The following is a 15,430-nucleotide window of genomic DNA, read 5'->3' as shown; positions in this document are numbered from 1 at the left end:
TAAAAGGACTCTAGTATACAAATATTTAGTGCTCTAAACTTTCTTTGAATTTCAACTTTCGGCTTTCTTTTTAGGATATGCCCGTTCATCCTTTGCGGGTGATAGATATGATGAGTCATATACAGACCAATTTTAATTGTACTTTTGGGTCTCAAAAGTACAATTTAGTATAAAATAAAATTTCTATCGAGTATAAAATAGGGATGTTTGTCAGTTCACCGGAGTCTCTAAGAAACGCATTGCCGGGTTTATCGCTTCCGTTCGGGCCCTGCTGGCTCCCACAGATGCTGCCTGGCGGTTGGGTGGGGAGACCGGCAGCGGCGGGGGTGCAGATGCCGCACCGCACTGGGGTTCTCCCTGCGCAGCGCTGTGTGTGTGTCTTTTCTCGCACGGCGGGATTGATTTCCGCTTCATTCCATTCCACGCTCAGCTTATCTTCCTCTTCCTTTGTTCATTTTTTTTTCTGTTTTGTGATCTATCGCAGCTCAAATTAAATTGCCATAGTAGGCTTCCAAATTTCATCTTTCTCGCTCGCTATAATCTAAACTCTAGTGAGTGAGTGAATTATCTCAACTATAGGTTGTAACTTGGCACGGCTGACGATCCCTGCTGAACTGGACAAGACCGGAATATACTGCTGCAGTGTATATACCGGCAGTAGGTTGCTTGGTTGAATCAGTTCTTAAGGGGGGAAGGTACACCCAGATTGCAAAATTACAAAGTATGAGACTGGCTTGCATGATTTCAAGCAATAAGTAGGTTAAAATTCCATTTAAAATCTCTTATTTTCGTGAAAAATCGCGAATCCTCACCCCCATATTTTTTTAACTAGCTCAAAATTTAACTAGCTCAAAATTGGAGCGAAAACTGCCGAACAAATTTGTCAACTGTTGACCTCTGTTCCTGAGATTTTGTGTTCGGATTGGAGGACCAAGTTGTTAGGGTCTACTAGCGACGGTGAACCGACAATGACAGGCCACGTCGGTGGTGTTGGAACCCTGCTTCAAAAGGAAGCTTCACAAGAGATTTTCCACTTCTGGTGCGGACTACACCAACTCGACTTGGTTGTGCAAAAGGCCTACTCGAAGCTTGCCAATGAAACTTTCATTACTCAAATGAACAGCTTGATCGGATTTCTGCGCCGACAGCAGAAGCTCCAGACTGAGATGCAAACAACATGCCCACGCTTTGTCGACACTCGGTGGGCTTCAATGAAGAGAGTGACTGGATGGTTTGTTGCGAACAAGATACGCGTGCTTCAGTATCTCGATGAAAAAAATCCTCCTGCACGCCCATCGCCAGAGTGGTGGATTTACGTTGTCGCTCTTGACGTTGTCGCCGGAGAGGTCCTGAAAGTGGTCAAGTCCCTGCAAGGAAAAAAACTCTGGTCACCGAGCAGCACGCTAAGCTGATGAAGTTGCGTGACAACCTGAAGGACTTGTGTTCAGCAACTACAGAGCTTCGTGAGTAGGATGGCTTCCAGGGTGAATTAGAATACGTCAGAGTGGAATCAGTTTGCGTTTCCATGAAAAATGTTCAGGACTCTTTGTGCAGGCCAAACGTGATGAAATCTCGGAGGCTACAAGGAAAACTGTTCAAAGGGGAGTCGGCCTTCTGGTTTGCACCCTACTTCATGGCGTCTGTGATCTCCTGGCAAATAACACAGACATTAAAAACAACGAGATACCACCGACGCTCCCGAAGGAACTGGATAAGTTGCGTCGTTCAGCTGTCTCTGACTTGGTTCGCGAACGGTCAGGACGGCTTCGAGCAGCTGGGTGGGCCGAAGAAAATCTCGAGGATGTCGAGACGGAGCACGCTCAACTGTGGGACTTTTACAGAGACCATGACAATTTCCGCATTACGTTGGAGGAGGAGGGCCCTGACAGCAGCTTCAGGGACGCTTGGGGTGTCCTCGAGGGTATGAACATCCACCTGCCCACCAATATTTCCTCTAAGCCGCGCACGTGCGCAAATGCGCAGTGCTGAAACGGTATCTGCGCACAGGAAATCTAAGTTGCGCACAAAAAATCTGAAGTGATGACTTTTTTTGTCATTGCGCACTGTTCTCCAAGGTAGTGCGCAACCGCGCAAACTCGTGAAAAATTAGAGGGAACATTGTTAAGGGCAGATAGTGTTCTCGCTGAAGTCTGAAACCGAGGTACAATTGCGCACTGTGAAGTGAAGAAATGATAATTTGCAATGACGTGGGCCTCACGAAAGAGATGTTTCTTTTAGCATGGTCTCGTACGCGTCAGCGATACTGATTTCATTTCAATAGCGCAGTCTTTCTCTGGGAATGGCGAAATAACATGGTTTAACAAAGTTATAAATAACAATGGACTAACTTGAAGTTAATCTGCGATAAATTAACGAATAGTATTCTCCGCGTGGCATGAACATTGCATAAGATTTACTGTACAATTACATGCCGTGAATTTTCGAAGTCATCACTTCCATCAGGCAAATCTGATCACGTGTGATGAGATAGGATAATATGCAGAATATGCAAGTACAAGCACCAATATTGTTGAAAAAATCCATCCCCTTGCAAACGTTTATCGGGATATGCTTCAACTGCGCAAGGTTGAATTAAATCAGCTTCTCAGCAGCACAAATTTTGATTTTATTCGATTCGTTTGAACGGGAATGTTCTGTCGATAAGGTCATACGCTAATATTGTTCTTGCTTCAGTCAGACTTGAATATTCGTATTCGTATCATTATAAATTACTGTATGTCTTCATAGTAATGTGTGCATTGCCGGTATTAATTATAGGCTTACCATACGTCCTCTTTTAGGAGGATTTGTCCTCTTTTTTGACTTTTTTGAAAGTGTCCTCGGAGGACGCCCTTTTGTCCTCTTTTTTGAGATTTTGTCCTCTTTTTCAAAAATTTAGGTCAGATTTAGAGCAAATTGCGAGTGATATGCAGTAAATAAGCACAGAAGCGACGCTCCGGCGGGTATTTCGGAGTGAAAAACGGTGATTTTAGCTCTGGGCGGAAAGATAACCTTTTTTTTTTAGTCATCCACCTAGCAATGCGGAAAGAATAACGGTATTTTGAGCTATTAGCGGAAAAGATGACCTAGTCAACCGATCCTAAAGTGGGAAACATTCACCGGTATTTGAGAATTCTTCTCCGGTTTTGCAAGTCTCAAATTTCTGAAAAAGTGTCCTCTTTTTAGATTTCCAAAATATGGTAAGCCTAGTATTAATAAGACGTCACATCAGTGTTTTAACGCGGTAGGCCTACATAGATCGCATGTATTGATTGGAAGTGCGTTCTCGTGCCAGTCGTGTGTGTACTGACTCTGAGTATGTCATTGTCTGTCTACTAGTAGGCTAATCCAGGGGTCACCAACCCGGTGCCCGCGGGCACCAGGTAGCCCGCGAGGACTAGATGAGTAGCCCGCGAGGACTAGATGAGTAGCCCGCGAGCCCATCCTAAAAATAGGTGGAATAGCAGCATTTACCAATATTCGTCAGATTATTACCAGTGAGCTTTTAAATCTATAGATTTATTTATTCAGCTCTTCTTGTTTAAAACACACTAACATGTAACTTACATATATAAACACTTTAAAATATCTTCAATTACAATTAGTAATATATAGATGTATGTGATAAAATCACCAGAAACTCAAGATACGGCGCATTGCCTATAAAGGCGACATGACGGAATGCCGTCCACAGTCTTCTTGAAATGGTGGGGGGTTCCGTTAAGATAGCTTGACGATCAGGACAATGCCAAATTAGTAAACAATATTACTATTCGAAGTCAGATAACTGTGAAGTACTAGCAGATTTTCAATATCTGTATACCCAATACGTATTGCATCTTTTGGCACAGCTTGTTTCTGTTACACTCAACGCAGTTTAATATACCATGTTTCTAACTTTCTGTAATCGTTGCTGCTGTCCGGTATAATGATATCTTGTCATTTCTGGATGCTGAACAGTTGGAGATTGAAATTGTAACACTGCAAAATGACCCCCACCTAAGTCTGTAGCAAACGTTTGGTGCATTGTTGATACGGAAAAGTAGAGTGGTGTATGCGCAGCAGCTATGAAGGTTGCAAGCGTCTATGGTTCAACTTATCGTTGTGAATCAGCCTTTTCGGACATGAACTTCATCAAAAACAAACACAAAACACGCTTAGGCCTAATTAATGCACATCTGGAACACTCACTCAGAATTGCAGTGTCAAGTTAAATGCCAGAGTACAGCGCACTAGTTGATATCATACAATGCCAGGCTTCCCACTGACTGCTATAGAAACAGATAACACGATGTCCAGTCCTGCCCAGTGCTATGAATATCAAAGCGGAAATTCAGTGTGTTACGGGTGAATGGTGGGAGTAAATGGTAGCCCGCCGCTTCAATCATTACGCAAAAGTAGCCCTCGGTTGCAAAAAGGTTGGTGACCCCTGGGCTAATCTATATGTCACCATGTAAGTACACAGATTTATTGTGACGTCACATATGGTCGCACAAAATTACGATTCGCCGTCTATAGTACTTGCGGTTACAAGCGTCCATTTGTGTCGCTACAAGCGTTTTGACTAGCTGCTCGCCTGTGAGGCCAACGTTGAGTGAATACTAGCTAATTCTGCTGTTTATACTGACCGCGTTTAATGATGACAAAACGAATGGGTAGTTTCTCATGCTCATCCCTTCACCAAGCCAAATTAACCAAGAAGTGCGAGCCGTTTAACATGGAAAGGTTGTCGGAGCATGTGAAAACGGAAGACATAAGTAGGTATCCCCGAAGACCTTTAATTACTATTTAGGGGTCCTATACCTTTTCCAACACACCTGACTCGATCAGCTCAACCGGTAAATCTAACTACGAGAGCAGAGAGAGCATAAAAATTGATAGCAATATACCGACTCAATCATGAATTACAGAATTTTTTCGCGCTTGGTGCGATCAGGTGTTACACCCACCAAACGGACTTCCAATCTAGATGAAAAGCAGCGGCAAAAAGCGCAAAGCCCGATATATCATCCTATGAGGGGCCTGGTTGCGCACTGTTGTCCAAGGGCCTGCGCAGTGAGTTGGCGTGTTCGCGCAGACTCGTAAAAAAATAGAGGGAACATTGGTAAGAAGTATTGCTGTTTGAAGCCGTTCAAAACTACTACTACTACTTGGTTTGAAAAAACTGACGTTGGCCCGATATGAAAAGGATTTATGATTTTATTTCTTTACAATATAGCAGAGTCACCCTCATAGGGTTATAAACCGAACTTCTGGGGTAATTGCATATATATTGCTGTCAATTTTTTGTCCTCTCTCTGCTCATGTTATAAGAATTACCGCTAGAGCTGAGTGAGGTGTCTTGGAAAATGTAGGACTCGTAAGTCATAATTAAACATATTTGGGCGGACGCGTTTGTATAATGACTTCATTACGTGATGGTATTTCGTGGCCTGTATGGGCTCAACAATCACATTATTGGCGTGGTTATAGCTGCAAATATGTACCTGTACCGTTTGAAATTGCGCTTGGGCTATATCTCATTATTTATGTCACGTTTGGATATTTTGCAGCCATCAGTGTATAACTGTAGCCTATATTCACGGATATAAATCGGTTCCGTGTATTACGCGATGATACTCGATGATCAAACTAACGCAGTTCATTAAAATAGTGGGCAGTCAGTGTTACATTACCTTTACATGACATTCCCTTTACGTTACCTGTACATTACCTTTTCACGAAATGTTACTGTTCTGAGTTTTAGTCAGTGAGGTTACTGGTTGACTACCTGAAATCATAATATCATTAGTAAATCAGTCGACTAAACAAATGAGTATCATTAAAATGACATGACGTCATGTCACCCTATTGCAGGGGTTCTCAGACCGAGGTGCATGATAACTTTCCCGAACAACGTCATTATTCTGGCACTGTTGCAATGTTCGGCAACAGAGATTTTAATATTTATGTGACATGCTGGAAAAACGTTTACGCTTACTGAATGTAGTGTTCATTAGGCTCAATCAGCCATGCTTTTATACAGCAGTGTCCCGTTTTTCGCCTCATGTACATCAATTGTAGTGTATTTCTCTTTCTTTATACTACCGCGGCGATTAGAGTTACTGCATAGCCTACTGTAGATCGTTCATTGTTTCTGTACAGAACCAGTGTCATCTGCTTATTATGAATATCATTTGATTATCTAAAAGAGGTTCTAGCATGTTCTAGTATGGTTAGGTTGTAAATTATTCGGAGAGTATTTAGCTCTATCCCTTCACCTACAGCTGTGAGGAAGGATTTCTAAGGATACGTATTACGAGGAACAGATTGAGTCACAGACTTTATGTTGAACAAGTGAAGGGGTAGGCCGTACGCGGTTTAAAATGTATGGGAAGCCTAGCCTGTCGATACGAATGATTGTTGTCGGGTTTGTGATGGTCGTGATAAATACTAAGTCATCAAATTCATAGTTTGTTCGAAATTAAACGTTTCGCTTGTTTAGGTCCAAAATATCAGACCTAATGCAGCATCGAGGGAGTTCCGGTTTTGTAACACAATCGATTCGACGAATTTCATAAACGATATCAATGAGCTGACTTCCTCAAAATGATAACTAAGACAGTAATGCAGTATATCGTCGTTGCAAATGTGTTAGTTGATGGTTGCGTAGAAAAAATGGTATTGGTGATAAATCTGTGCGCTCGCAACTCAGAAAAGCATTTGCGTCTGTTGCTTAGTTGAAGTTAGTCGCATTATATTCTGCATTTATACATTGATCTATCCAACAACGTCAGTAGGATACGCAACGTCATGGTGTCTGAATTGAATCTCAAATTGCTTCCGAAAATGTCGCTCAAGATTCGGTTTCTTTTCATGTTCGGATTCGCAATCTACCTGCGTTCGTCAGGTACGAATAATTTGTGTTACAATTCGAATTGAATTCTATTTCCTCGTTTCCAGCTCAATTCTGCGTGAGAAGATACGTCAACGGCAAATGGATTTCGAAAGGGGATTGTGGGGTTGGTAGCCTATACGATTAGATTGACGCCGAACGTTCTGTTACGTGTACTTTTCATGAAGGGTCCGGGAAAGATGTCGGAGATGCAGAAGGACCTTCAACGCAGAATTAAAGACGAGGAATGGTTTGTGAGTTTCAAATCTTTCTTTTGTAACGCCAGGAATGGCATAGCATTTCTGAAACTTTGATTTTTTATACAATTCTGCCGACTGTTTGCCGAATTCCGTTTCAGGTTTTCCAGCGCAGAATCAACGGAGACGTGGATTTCTACCGAGGTTGGGCTGATTACAAGAAAGGATTCGGGGATAGCGACGGAAATTTGTGGCTCGGTACGAAGATTGTGGATACGATTCCTTCAAGTTGCAAGTCGCAAAGTCGCTCCGTTCAGAACCAAAGCCTTCCATAATTTCGTAACGACGTTTGTCTCCAGGGCTCGAGGCATTGCACGAGCAGACAAAGGAAGGAACTATGGAACTGGAAATCAACATGATCACGAAAGATAAAGGAATTCACTGGGTGGCGAAATACAGGTGAGTTTGAAGGTCTTTTCTCCCCTCCCTCTTCTCTTTGTGTATATATTTTTCATACACTCAACTTGTCATATTTAATCATTCATTACATAATGCGATTCGTGCGGAGCCGAACGAATAGGCAGCGAAATATTCCGGATACCTAACGTGATAATTTTGATCATTGTTACGTGGCAACACTCGACACCGACGAAGAATCACACTCACTTTTCCAGGTCCTTCCGCATCGGCCCCGGATCGGACAAGTACAGACTGCACGTGTCCGGATACTCCGGGAATGCAACCGGAGATGGTCTCGCACATCACAATAGTCTCCAATTCTCAACGAAAGATGCGGATCACGATGGTGTGTCGTCAGGGCATTGCGCTTCTTGGGGCGAAGGAGGCTGGTGGTATGGAGACTGCGGCTCCAGCAACCTGAACGGGAACTTCCACAAAACAGGCGTGAAGGGAATCTGGTGGCATCACTACAACCTCCGTGCGTGGGATGTTCCCTCCAACCTCCTGCGATTCTCGGAGATGAAGATCCGGAAAAGAGCGTGAGATGGGCTTTGGCCGATGACGTCACACAACGGAAAGAACATTTCTCCCAAGTGAACGTGACGTCACACCGGCGCCTGGCAGATTTGATTGAGCTACATAGCGCCCCCTCGCGGTCCCCAAAAGAGGTCACATCCTCTTAACCCTTAAAAGAGGACATGGGGACCAATGTTCCCTCTAAGCTGCGCTCGCGCGCAAATGCGCAGTGCTGAAACGGTCTCTGCGCACAAAAAATCTAATGTGCGCACAAAAAATCCGAAGTGATGTTTTTCTTAGTCGTTGCGCACTGTCGTTCAATGGACCACGAAGGCGCGCTGACTCGTGAAAAATTGGAGGGAACATTGTCAGAGGTGTTATCACTGAAGTCTGAAACCGAGGTACAAGTGCGGCCCGCAAAGGTAAATATTGCGCTCCGTGAAGAAATGAGAATTTGCAATCACGTGCGCCTCACGATGGAGATTTTTTGGTATGGTCTCGTACGCGTGAGCGATACTGATATCATTTCAATAGCGTATTATTTTCATGGAATGGTGGAATAACATGGACTTGAACTTTGAAAAAATTTCCGCTACGCGCGATTTAATATTGTCAGATATCTTGATTATTGGGTACCCTTTACCAACAAAAAATACGCATGATTTACAGAAAAGGGCACTTGGGCGTCGGCCATTGCCGCACGTATAGTTATCGGCTATGTACCATGCGACCCCGAGAAGTGCGCCAGAACGATCAGCAGCGAGACTACCTTGGCCGAAAAGGACTGCCCTTGTGCTGACCGCAAACTTCGATATATATACAAATATGTTTAATTGTCCATAGGCACCTAAATGGCTGGCGCCGGATGTTTCTGTCCTGGCGATCCGAGTCCCACAACAAGACAAATGCCATATCGAGGGAACATTATTTACCAGTAAATAAATACCAATTTGAAATCGTGTACGTCTTTTAGTTTAGTACGTTTGGGCAATTTCAATATCTTTCGACATAGCTAGGTCACGAAATAGCATCATCTAACGAAGTCATCATACCAGCAGGTATTATCAGAGATGTTTTATTATTACAACACACCTCACTCGATCAGCTCTACCGGTAAATCTGATTATGTGAGCAGAGAGAGGATAAAAACTGATAGCAATATATGCAATTCCTGATAATATTCACCGATTCAATCATGAAATATATACATTTGTCGCGCTTCGCGCGTTTAGGCGACATCACCACTAAAGGGTCACCTAATCTAGATGATAAGTAACGAAAAAAGCGACAAGCCGGCGGGGGGTATGGGGGGCGATGTCCCCCAGAAGTTCGTTTCAACATCCTGTGGGGGTGGTTGCGCACTGTTGTCCAAGGGCCTGCGCAGTGAGTTTGCGTGTTTGCTCAGACTCGTGAAAAATTAGACGGAACATTGCTGCCCACCCTAAAGGACTTCTGCGGAACGCTCTCGACCGTGTTTTCAACGACGGCACCAGTGGAGGCGGATTTTTCCGCCATCGGAATTGAAAAGGATGACTACCGGGAGAGCCTGACCGATTTCTCGCTCGAAGGCTGCCTTCATGCAAAACAGTTTCAAGAGCTGCAGAAACTTGTGTGATTTTTGGTTAGATCATTAAACTTGAAACACCGGCAGGTGGAGTAACGCAGAACACGAGCATGTTTTCACATAAAAGTCTCAGTATGGTACCCTCCTACGCCAGGAAAGCCATTTTTCATAAAAGTATAATTTAGTATAATTTAAAATTCTGGTTGAGTATAAAATAAGCTATCTTTTCTAAATTGTACTTAAGTACAATTTAAAGACCCCTGGTCATATAGTAGACGCGAGCACTGATTGACTTGTTTTACGAAATACGGATTTGGAAATGCCTCGTGCAACAATTTGAAACACGTACCGTATAATGCGTAATGTGACAATGGCAACAAATGTTTGACCTGAACTATACGAAAAGAGTGATTTCTTTTGAATTTAATTGTTACTCATACTTTGCCACATTGTCGTTATTTTGAATCTGGATTACGCATGCGAGGTACGTAGGCAACGTAATCGTGGCATATTAATGAACAGGATTCTAAGTAAACGAATTTCCTGGTTAGTTGATACAACCTATGGTTTTAGTTCACGCATCAACATTCAAAAAGCAGCTTTAACGTTATAAATTCCCCGCAACCTTTCGCGGGCCGCACAGAATGGCTTCGCGGGCCGCATTTGGCCCAGGTCTGGTCTATACAGCAATGCATAGCTCGTGTTCAAAATTGCGAATTTCGATATAGCTTGAGTCAATACAACGAGTGTCATAATGGCCATGCAGTCATTCCGGATAGTAAGTCATTTCAACAGCGACTTTCATGAAAGCTGCTCAATAGGGTTGTTCAAAAATAACTTTTTCCGGATTCCAGCCTTTCACTGATTAAATTGTCAGGTTAGCCGAAAAAATGCTGCACACCAAATTTGGTTCAATACTAACACGTATAAGCCGCCGCAGAGCCAACTAAAATTTTCAATTTATCATGGAAATTTTTTTTTTCATTTTTCTGTCATTCCCGTGGAATTGTTGAGATATAAAACAATTTTATTATAAATTAGGAATATTCAGAGATTTCTCCATTTTCGTGTGTCTCATCTCATCAGCCGTTCACGATCGAATTGAATAACTCAGATTTACGTTGATGAGCATCCGCTTTTCTGAGGGAATTATGGAAGACTATATTATGGGAAATAGTCGTACTGACCATATATTCAACAAGTCGCGGATTTTAAATCATTCCGTATGCACTTTGCGGTACGTAATATAGCTTTCACATCAATTGCCGGCGGTGGAATTGACTTAAATACACATTTTACATAAGTGGGTTATATCTTAATTTGAAACATTCTTACTTCCCGGGACTCGCGGGCTCAGTCCCAGCTATAGATCATATATGACGCGCCTGTAACCGCTTCCATCCATACATCCATCCATCCCAATGTAGACCGATATCGCGGCCGATATTTTTTATCAAAGAAAATCAAAAAATATTGGAAATTCAATTCATTCTAAAGAAATCGACGATGCAAAGGGCGACAGTGACATATTTACGCTTGCAGCACAAGTTTAACTGGGTGATTATGCAGTGAAACTGCGCTTCCTGCATTACAATCTACCTCTATAGTGGGCTGATTAGCAATTCTGTAATAGGTTTTGCTTCTTGAGTTAGCCCAAATTTCAATGAATGTGCACAATTCAGCAATAATTCTTTTTAATTCCAATTTCCTCGTTTGTTGTTCAGCTTTCTGTGGTATCTATAAGAGCTATCTTGCCTAATATATAATATTTTTGGCGAAATGGTTTTCTGCTCCTTCCATATTAATATCGGCCTCTATTATCGGTTATCGGCCCTGTGAGTGTGTGGATAATCGGTTTCGGCTGGTAAAATTCAATATCGGTCGACCTCTAGTTTGAACGGGGAACCTTCTATATTCCAATAAACTTGATTGCTGGACGAACTTGTATATCGAAAGCAACAATATCGAATTTCAGACTATTGCACAATTGGTAGACAGTGGATTTCATTGATAACATCGCGGCATGCGCAATGCCGCTAAAATCGCTGTTTTAATCTCCAAACAATTGCAGCGACGAGAGCTACTCAACGCGAAGTCAGAAACCCATCGTGTTGGCCGTCAGAGACAACTAGGGCTGGGCACAATGATTCGAGTACTCGAATCTGAATCGAGTAATTATTTTAATGATTCGAGTCGAGTAGCAAAAGACGAATTTTTCGAGTACTGAAATTATGCGCTCCTCGCTACTGAAGGTTTCTTTATCAACGAGAATTATGGTTTCGATACTATTTTACACTGTTGGAGCCTTGAAACCTTGATTGGCAGTATCGCAGTATACGAAACTAGTCGTACAAAGCTACGTCAGTTACTGGAAAAACATTTCCAAAGTCATGATCCTCCAACAACATTGTCACCATATGTACAATGAAATCGGTAGGGTCGAATAAATACCAAGATATCTTGAATGTGATGGATAACAGGCATTATATTCTTTGTGGTGGCACAAAAGGTACGTATTTGAACTTTGACATATTACATTTTCTTGTGACGTCATAATGAGTGATACTAGAATACTCGACTCCACTCGAAGCCTATATTATAATACGTGATTCAGAATCGAATCACTCAGGTACTCGATTTTGCCCAGCCCTAGAGACAACTAGTGATTGGTTGCGCGCTTTTGTGTTTGTAATCATGATTCTTGTCTGCTTGAAACATATTCCTGAGTTGTCGCGTATTACTTGCGAACTAACCAGTGCGTAGTATAATTCGTTACTCACACGGCGCATTGTGCGTGAAATATATTGATGCAACAGAAAATTCTCAACGACAGAAATTCCGATTTTTTAATCGATGCATCTGAACGGGAACCTTCTATATTCCAATAAATTGATCGCCGTCGGAAACGCAGTTCCACTTTTAACTGATCGTAGGCTGCCGCTTTAACAATCAATTTAATAGCTCGACTGTATGGCTTGATATTAATGAGTGCAAGATCGGTATTAAAACGTCACATGAGTGGTTTAACGCTCAACGAGTCAGATACACGTAGTAAAGTGCGTTCTGGTGTGTGTATGACGTCACCGATATGAAATGATTACGATGTCACCAGACTCCGCCACCTCGTACGTACAAATATAAAAGTCGGCGCCTATGTCGAGATCATTGTCGTTTAAAGACATGTCACTACTTTTACAATGTCAATTACCGTAAGTCATTAGTCACCGTACTCTGCACAGAAAGTAACCTATATAGCGAGTTAATTCGATTGTTTAGTGGAAATAGTAGCTTTTATACGTGACTACAGACTTGCTGGATGTAAAGTACACGGCTCGTTTGCGAAATAGGCTATCAATTACGCATTACTGCTCGGGGACGCAGATCTTTTTGAGCCAACAGGCGCATTTTACCCGGCCCAGGAAATGACGCAGTCAATCCATTTGTCCCAACAAGCTATCATAACCTGTAGCTTACAGAAGTAGCTTTATGTACGACTACATGCAGTCGTCACTGTTTGGCTCATTTATTCTTCATCTCATACCTCGGGAACAAGGAATTCGCAACGATAAGGTATAAGTATGGCATTTTTTTACCTTAAAACGGAAGATTTTGATCTAAAAAATAAAAAGTTATGACATTTTTGACCCTAAAAATCCAAATTTTGATCAAAAATCACCTATCGTATGCAAATTAGGTGTTTTCCCACATAATGCTAGAATTGTACTACTTATATTCATTTCTGGTTGAAACAGTCTGTCCTTACGAAGTGGTTTGGCCTGAAAAAGAAACTTTTTTGCCTCAAAAACTGACAAATTTTATCATGAAAAATTATATTTTAACGAAATCTGGCACTGAAGAATTCCAGTAATTACATTACGCATTAGGGCTGTTCAAAAATAACTTTTTTTCCTGAATCTCGCGGGTTACGTGATTAAATCGTTAGGTTGCCTTAAAAAACGACGCGCACCAAATTTGAATTCATTCCAACCAATATTCGCGGATTTCGTAGAGTTTGAAAATTTCGACTTTGCCTATAAATGCAAAAAAAAAAATTTCAAATTTTTCTTACAGCCCCATAAAATTGTTGCGCAGTCTTCAAAAACGATGCAAAACAAATTTGACTCAATTCCAAGCCGTAGAAGCGGAGTTATTTTAGTTTTTCGGTGATAATTCTGGGATTATCTATGATCGGGAATCGGGATATAATCCCAGAATTATCATCGAAAAACTCAAATAACTCCGCTTCTACGGCTTGGAATTGGGTCAAATTTGTTTTGCATCGTCTTTGAAGACAGCGCAACAATTTTATGGGGTCGGAAGAAAAATTTGAAATTTTTTTTTTTTGCATTCATAGGCAAATTCGAATTTTTCTACGAAATCCGCGAATATTGGTTGGAATGAATTCAAAATTGGTGTGCGTCGTGTTTTAAGGCCACCTAACGATTTAATCAAGTAACCCGCAAGATTCAGGAAAAAAAGTTATTTTTGAACAGCCCTATTACGCATTATGGTAGAAATAATTTTTGTAGTACTACGAAAGATACTTTCCTACATTTTCGGGTAGAAAGTGTCGGTCCTTACTAAGTAGGTTGCTAAGAATGGAGAAAGAACGTTCAACAGCAGCAGTTGTTGGCTGACAACACTGAAGTTGTGCTGGTGACAAACCGTGTTGCTTCATTCTGGCAATGGTGTCTGCATCACAATTTCCATCATGCGCTTCTTTATATAAGAACCATGCAATGCTCAGGCAGCCTTTCTTCAGTTGAGATATTGTGGTGCGTTGAGCATAGCACCATATCAACCTATTTGTTACATTTCAATGTTTATGATTCACAATGAGCAGACGAAGGGCCGTCTAGAACGGTAGGATTATATAGTAGGCTACAAGCTATAAAATTTCAAATGATAAGTTCACTGACAGTGCAAAATCTACGATACAAACGAAATGCAGGTTGCAAAAAAGTTTCAACTTTGTAAAACCTTTGTAATTTTGACATTTTTTTAGCTAACCATACAATTTTGACTTTTCTTTTGACATGTCAAAAAATCGCCCTTGTTATAAAATTAGATTGATTGCATTTTGGTGAAGAGTACTGTACGAAATTGCGACGCGGTGTTTTCACCCAAATACGATACGCAACTACGTTAGTTTTATTGTAGCTTACACTACGATTCGGTTCGTATTTGGACATAACGACCAGTATTATAATCCGGTTTGGTTGCTACTTCTCTATACTCATCTAAACTTTGCAATTAATTGCGAATTGCTATGCTGTTGCCACACGCAATTATACTATTGAATATCGACATCACAACGTGGTTAGGCAGTGGCGGCTCGTGACAATATCGGGTGGTGGGGCAAGGGCTGCAAGCGACATCAAGATGACGTCACAATGGGGTTTTCCAACGTAAACAAGTAACTTGGTGGTACGGTAACACGAACGACAACTGTGATTTTAACGTATGTGCCGCGAGAGGTCTGCTGGTGAGCTATGACTTGAAGTGTATGGTAACTGCGTAAACGGCGTGCGGAACAAAGATTCGACACGGTTCATGTTCGCACTACATCCGACTAATTATCTGCAGAAATGGAAATGACTATAACTCGAGAGATTGCGTAAGCCTAACTGGAAAGGTCAACGAGTTCGGACACATATGCAATTGTTATCTCATAGATTGGACATGTCATATTGAATCCAAAACATCATTCTGAAGAACTACGGATAGCAGCCTCGGAAATTCGGTCCCGGTACAGCATAGGAGATTTTGGCCTTGAGGCTGGAGACTGTCACACGACACATACGGCTTACGGTCTATAGT

At 41.8% G+C, this 15,430-nt stretch overlaps 2 protein-coding genes across 5 annotated transcripts in view; one reads left to right on the top strand and one right to left on the bottom strand.

The window, feature by feature from the left end:
- Positions 1 to 15,430, bottom strand: part of LOC145435023 (baculoviral IAP repeat-containing protein 2-like) — a 406,058-nt gene that overhangs the window by 352,803 nt on the left and 37,825 nt on the right. The window lies entirely within an intron of this gene.
- Positions 4,442 to 9,002, top strand: LOC145436341 (ficolin-1-like). The gene is made up of 6 exons (XM_080313693.1): positions 4,442 to 6,889; positions 6,943 to 7,001; positions 7,063 to 7,128; positions 7,233 to 7,329; positions 7,431 to 7,530; positions 7,746 to 9,002. Exons 1-6 carry the CDS (start codon positions 6,793 to 6,795, stop codon positions 8,071 to 8,073), a joined length of 747 nt encoding a protein of 248 aa, XP_080169819.1. The 5' UTR covers positions 4,442 to 6,792; the 3' UTR covers positions 8,074 to 9,002.

The sequence above is a fragment of the Botryllus schlosseri genome, chromosome 3, assembly GCF_051294905.1.
Source record: "Botryllus schlosseri isolate E-star chromosome 3, Bs_hap1, whole genome shotgun sequence".
NCBI classification, from domain to species: domain Eukaryota; kingdom Metazoa; phylum Chordata; class Ascidiacea; order Stolidobranchia; family Styelidae; genus Botryllus; species Botryllus schlosseri.
The sequence above is the reverse complement of the archived record's forward strand: the minus strand, read 5'-3'. Positions and strand labels throughout refer to the sequence as shown.

Bases quoted from the DNA above. Each gene is read 5' to 3' on its own strand.
- LOC145436341 (XM_080313693.1), top strand. From the start codon at position 6,793: ATGGTGTCTGAATTGAATCTCAAATTGCTTCCGAAAATGTCGCTCAAG. The intron at 7,129-7,232 runs GTGAGTTTCAAA...ATTCCGTTTCAG, and splicing joins TTAAAGACGAGGAATGGTTT to GTTTTCCAGCGCAGAATCAA. The intron at 7,330-7,430 runs GTACGAAGATTG...GTTTGTCTCCAG, and splicing joins CGACGGAAATTTGTGGCTCG to GGCTCGAGGCATTGCACGAG.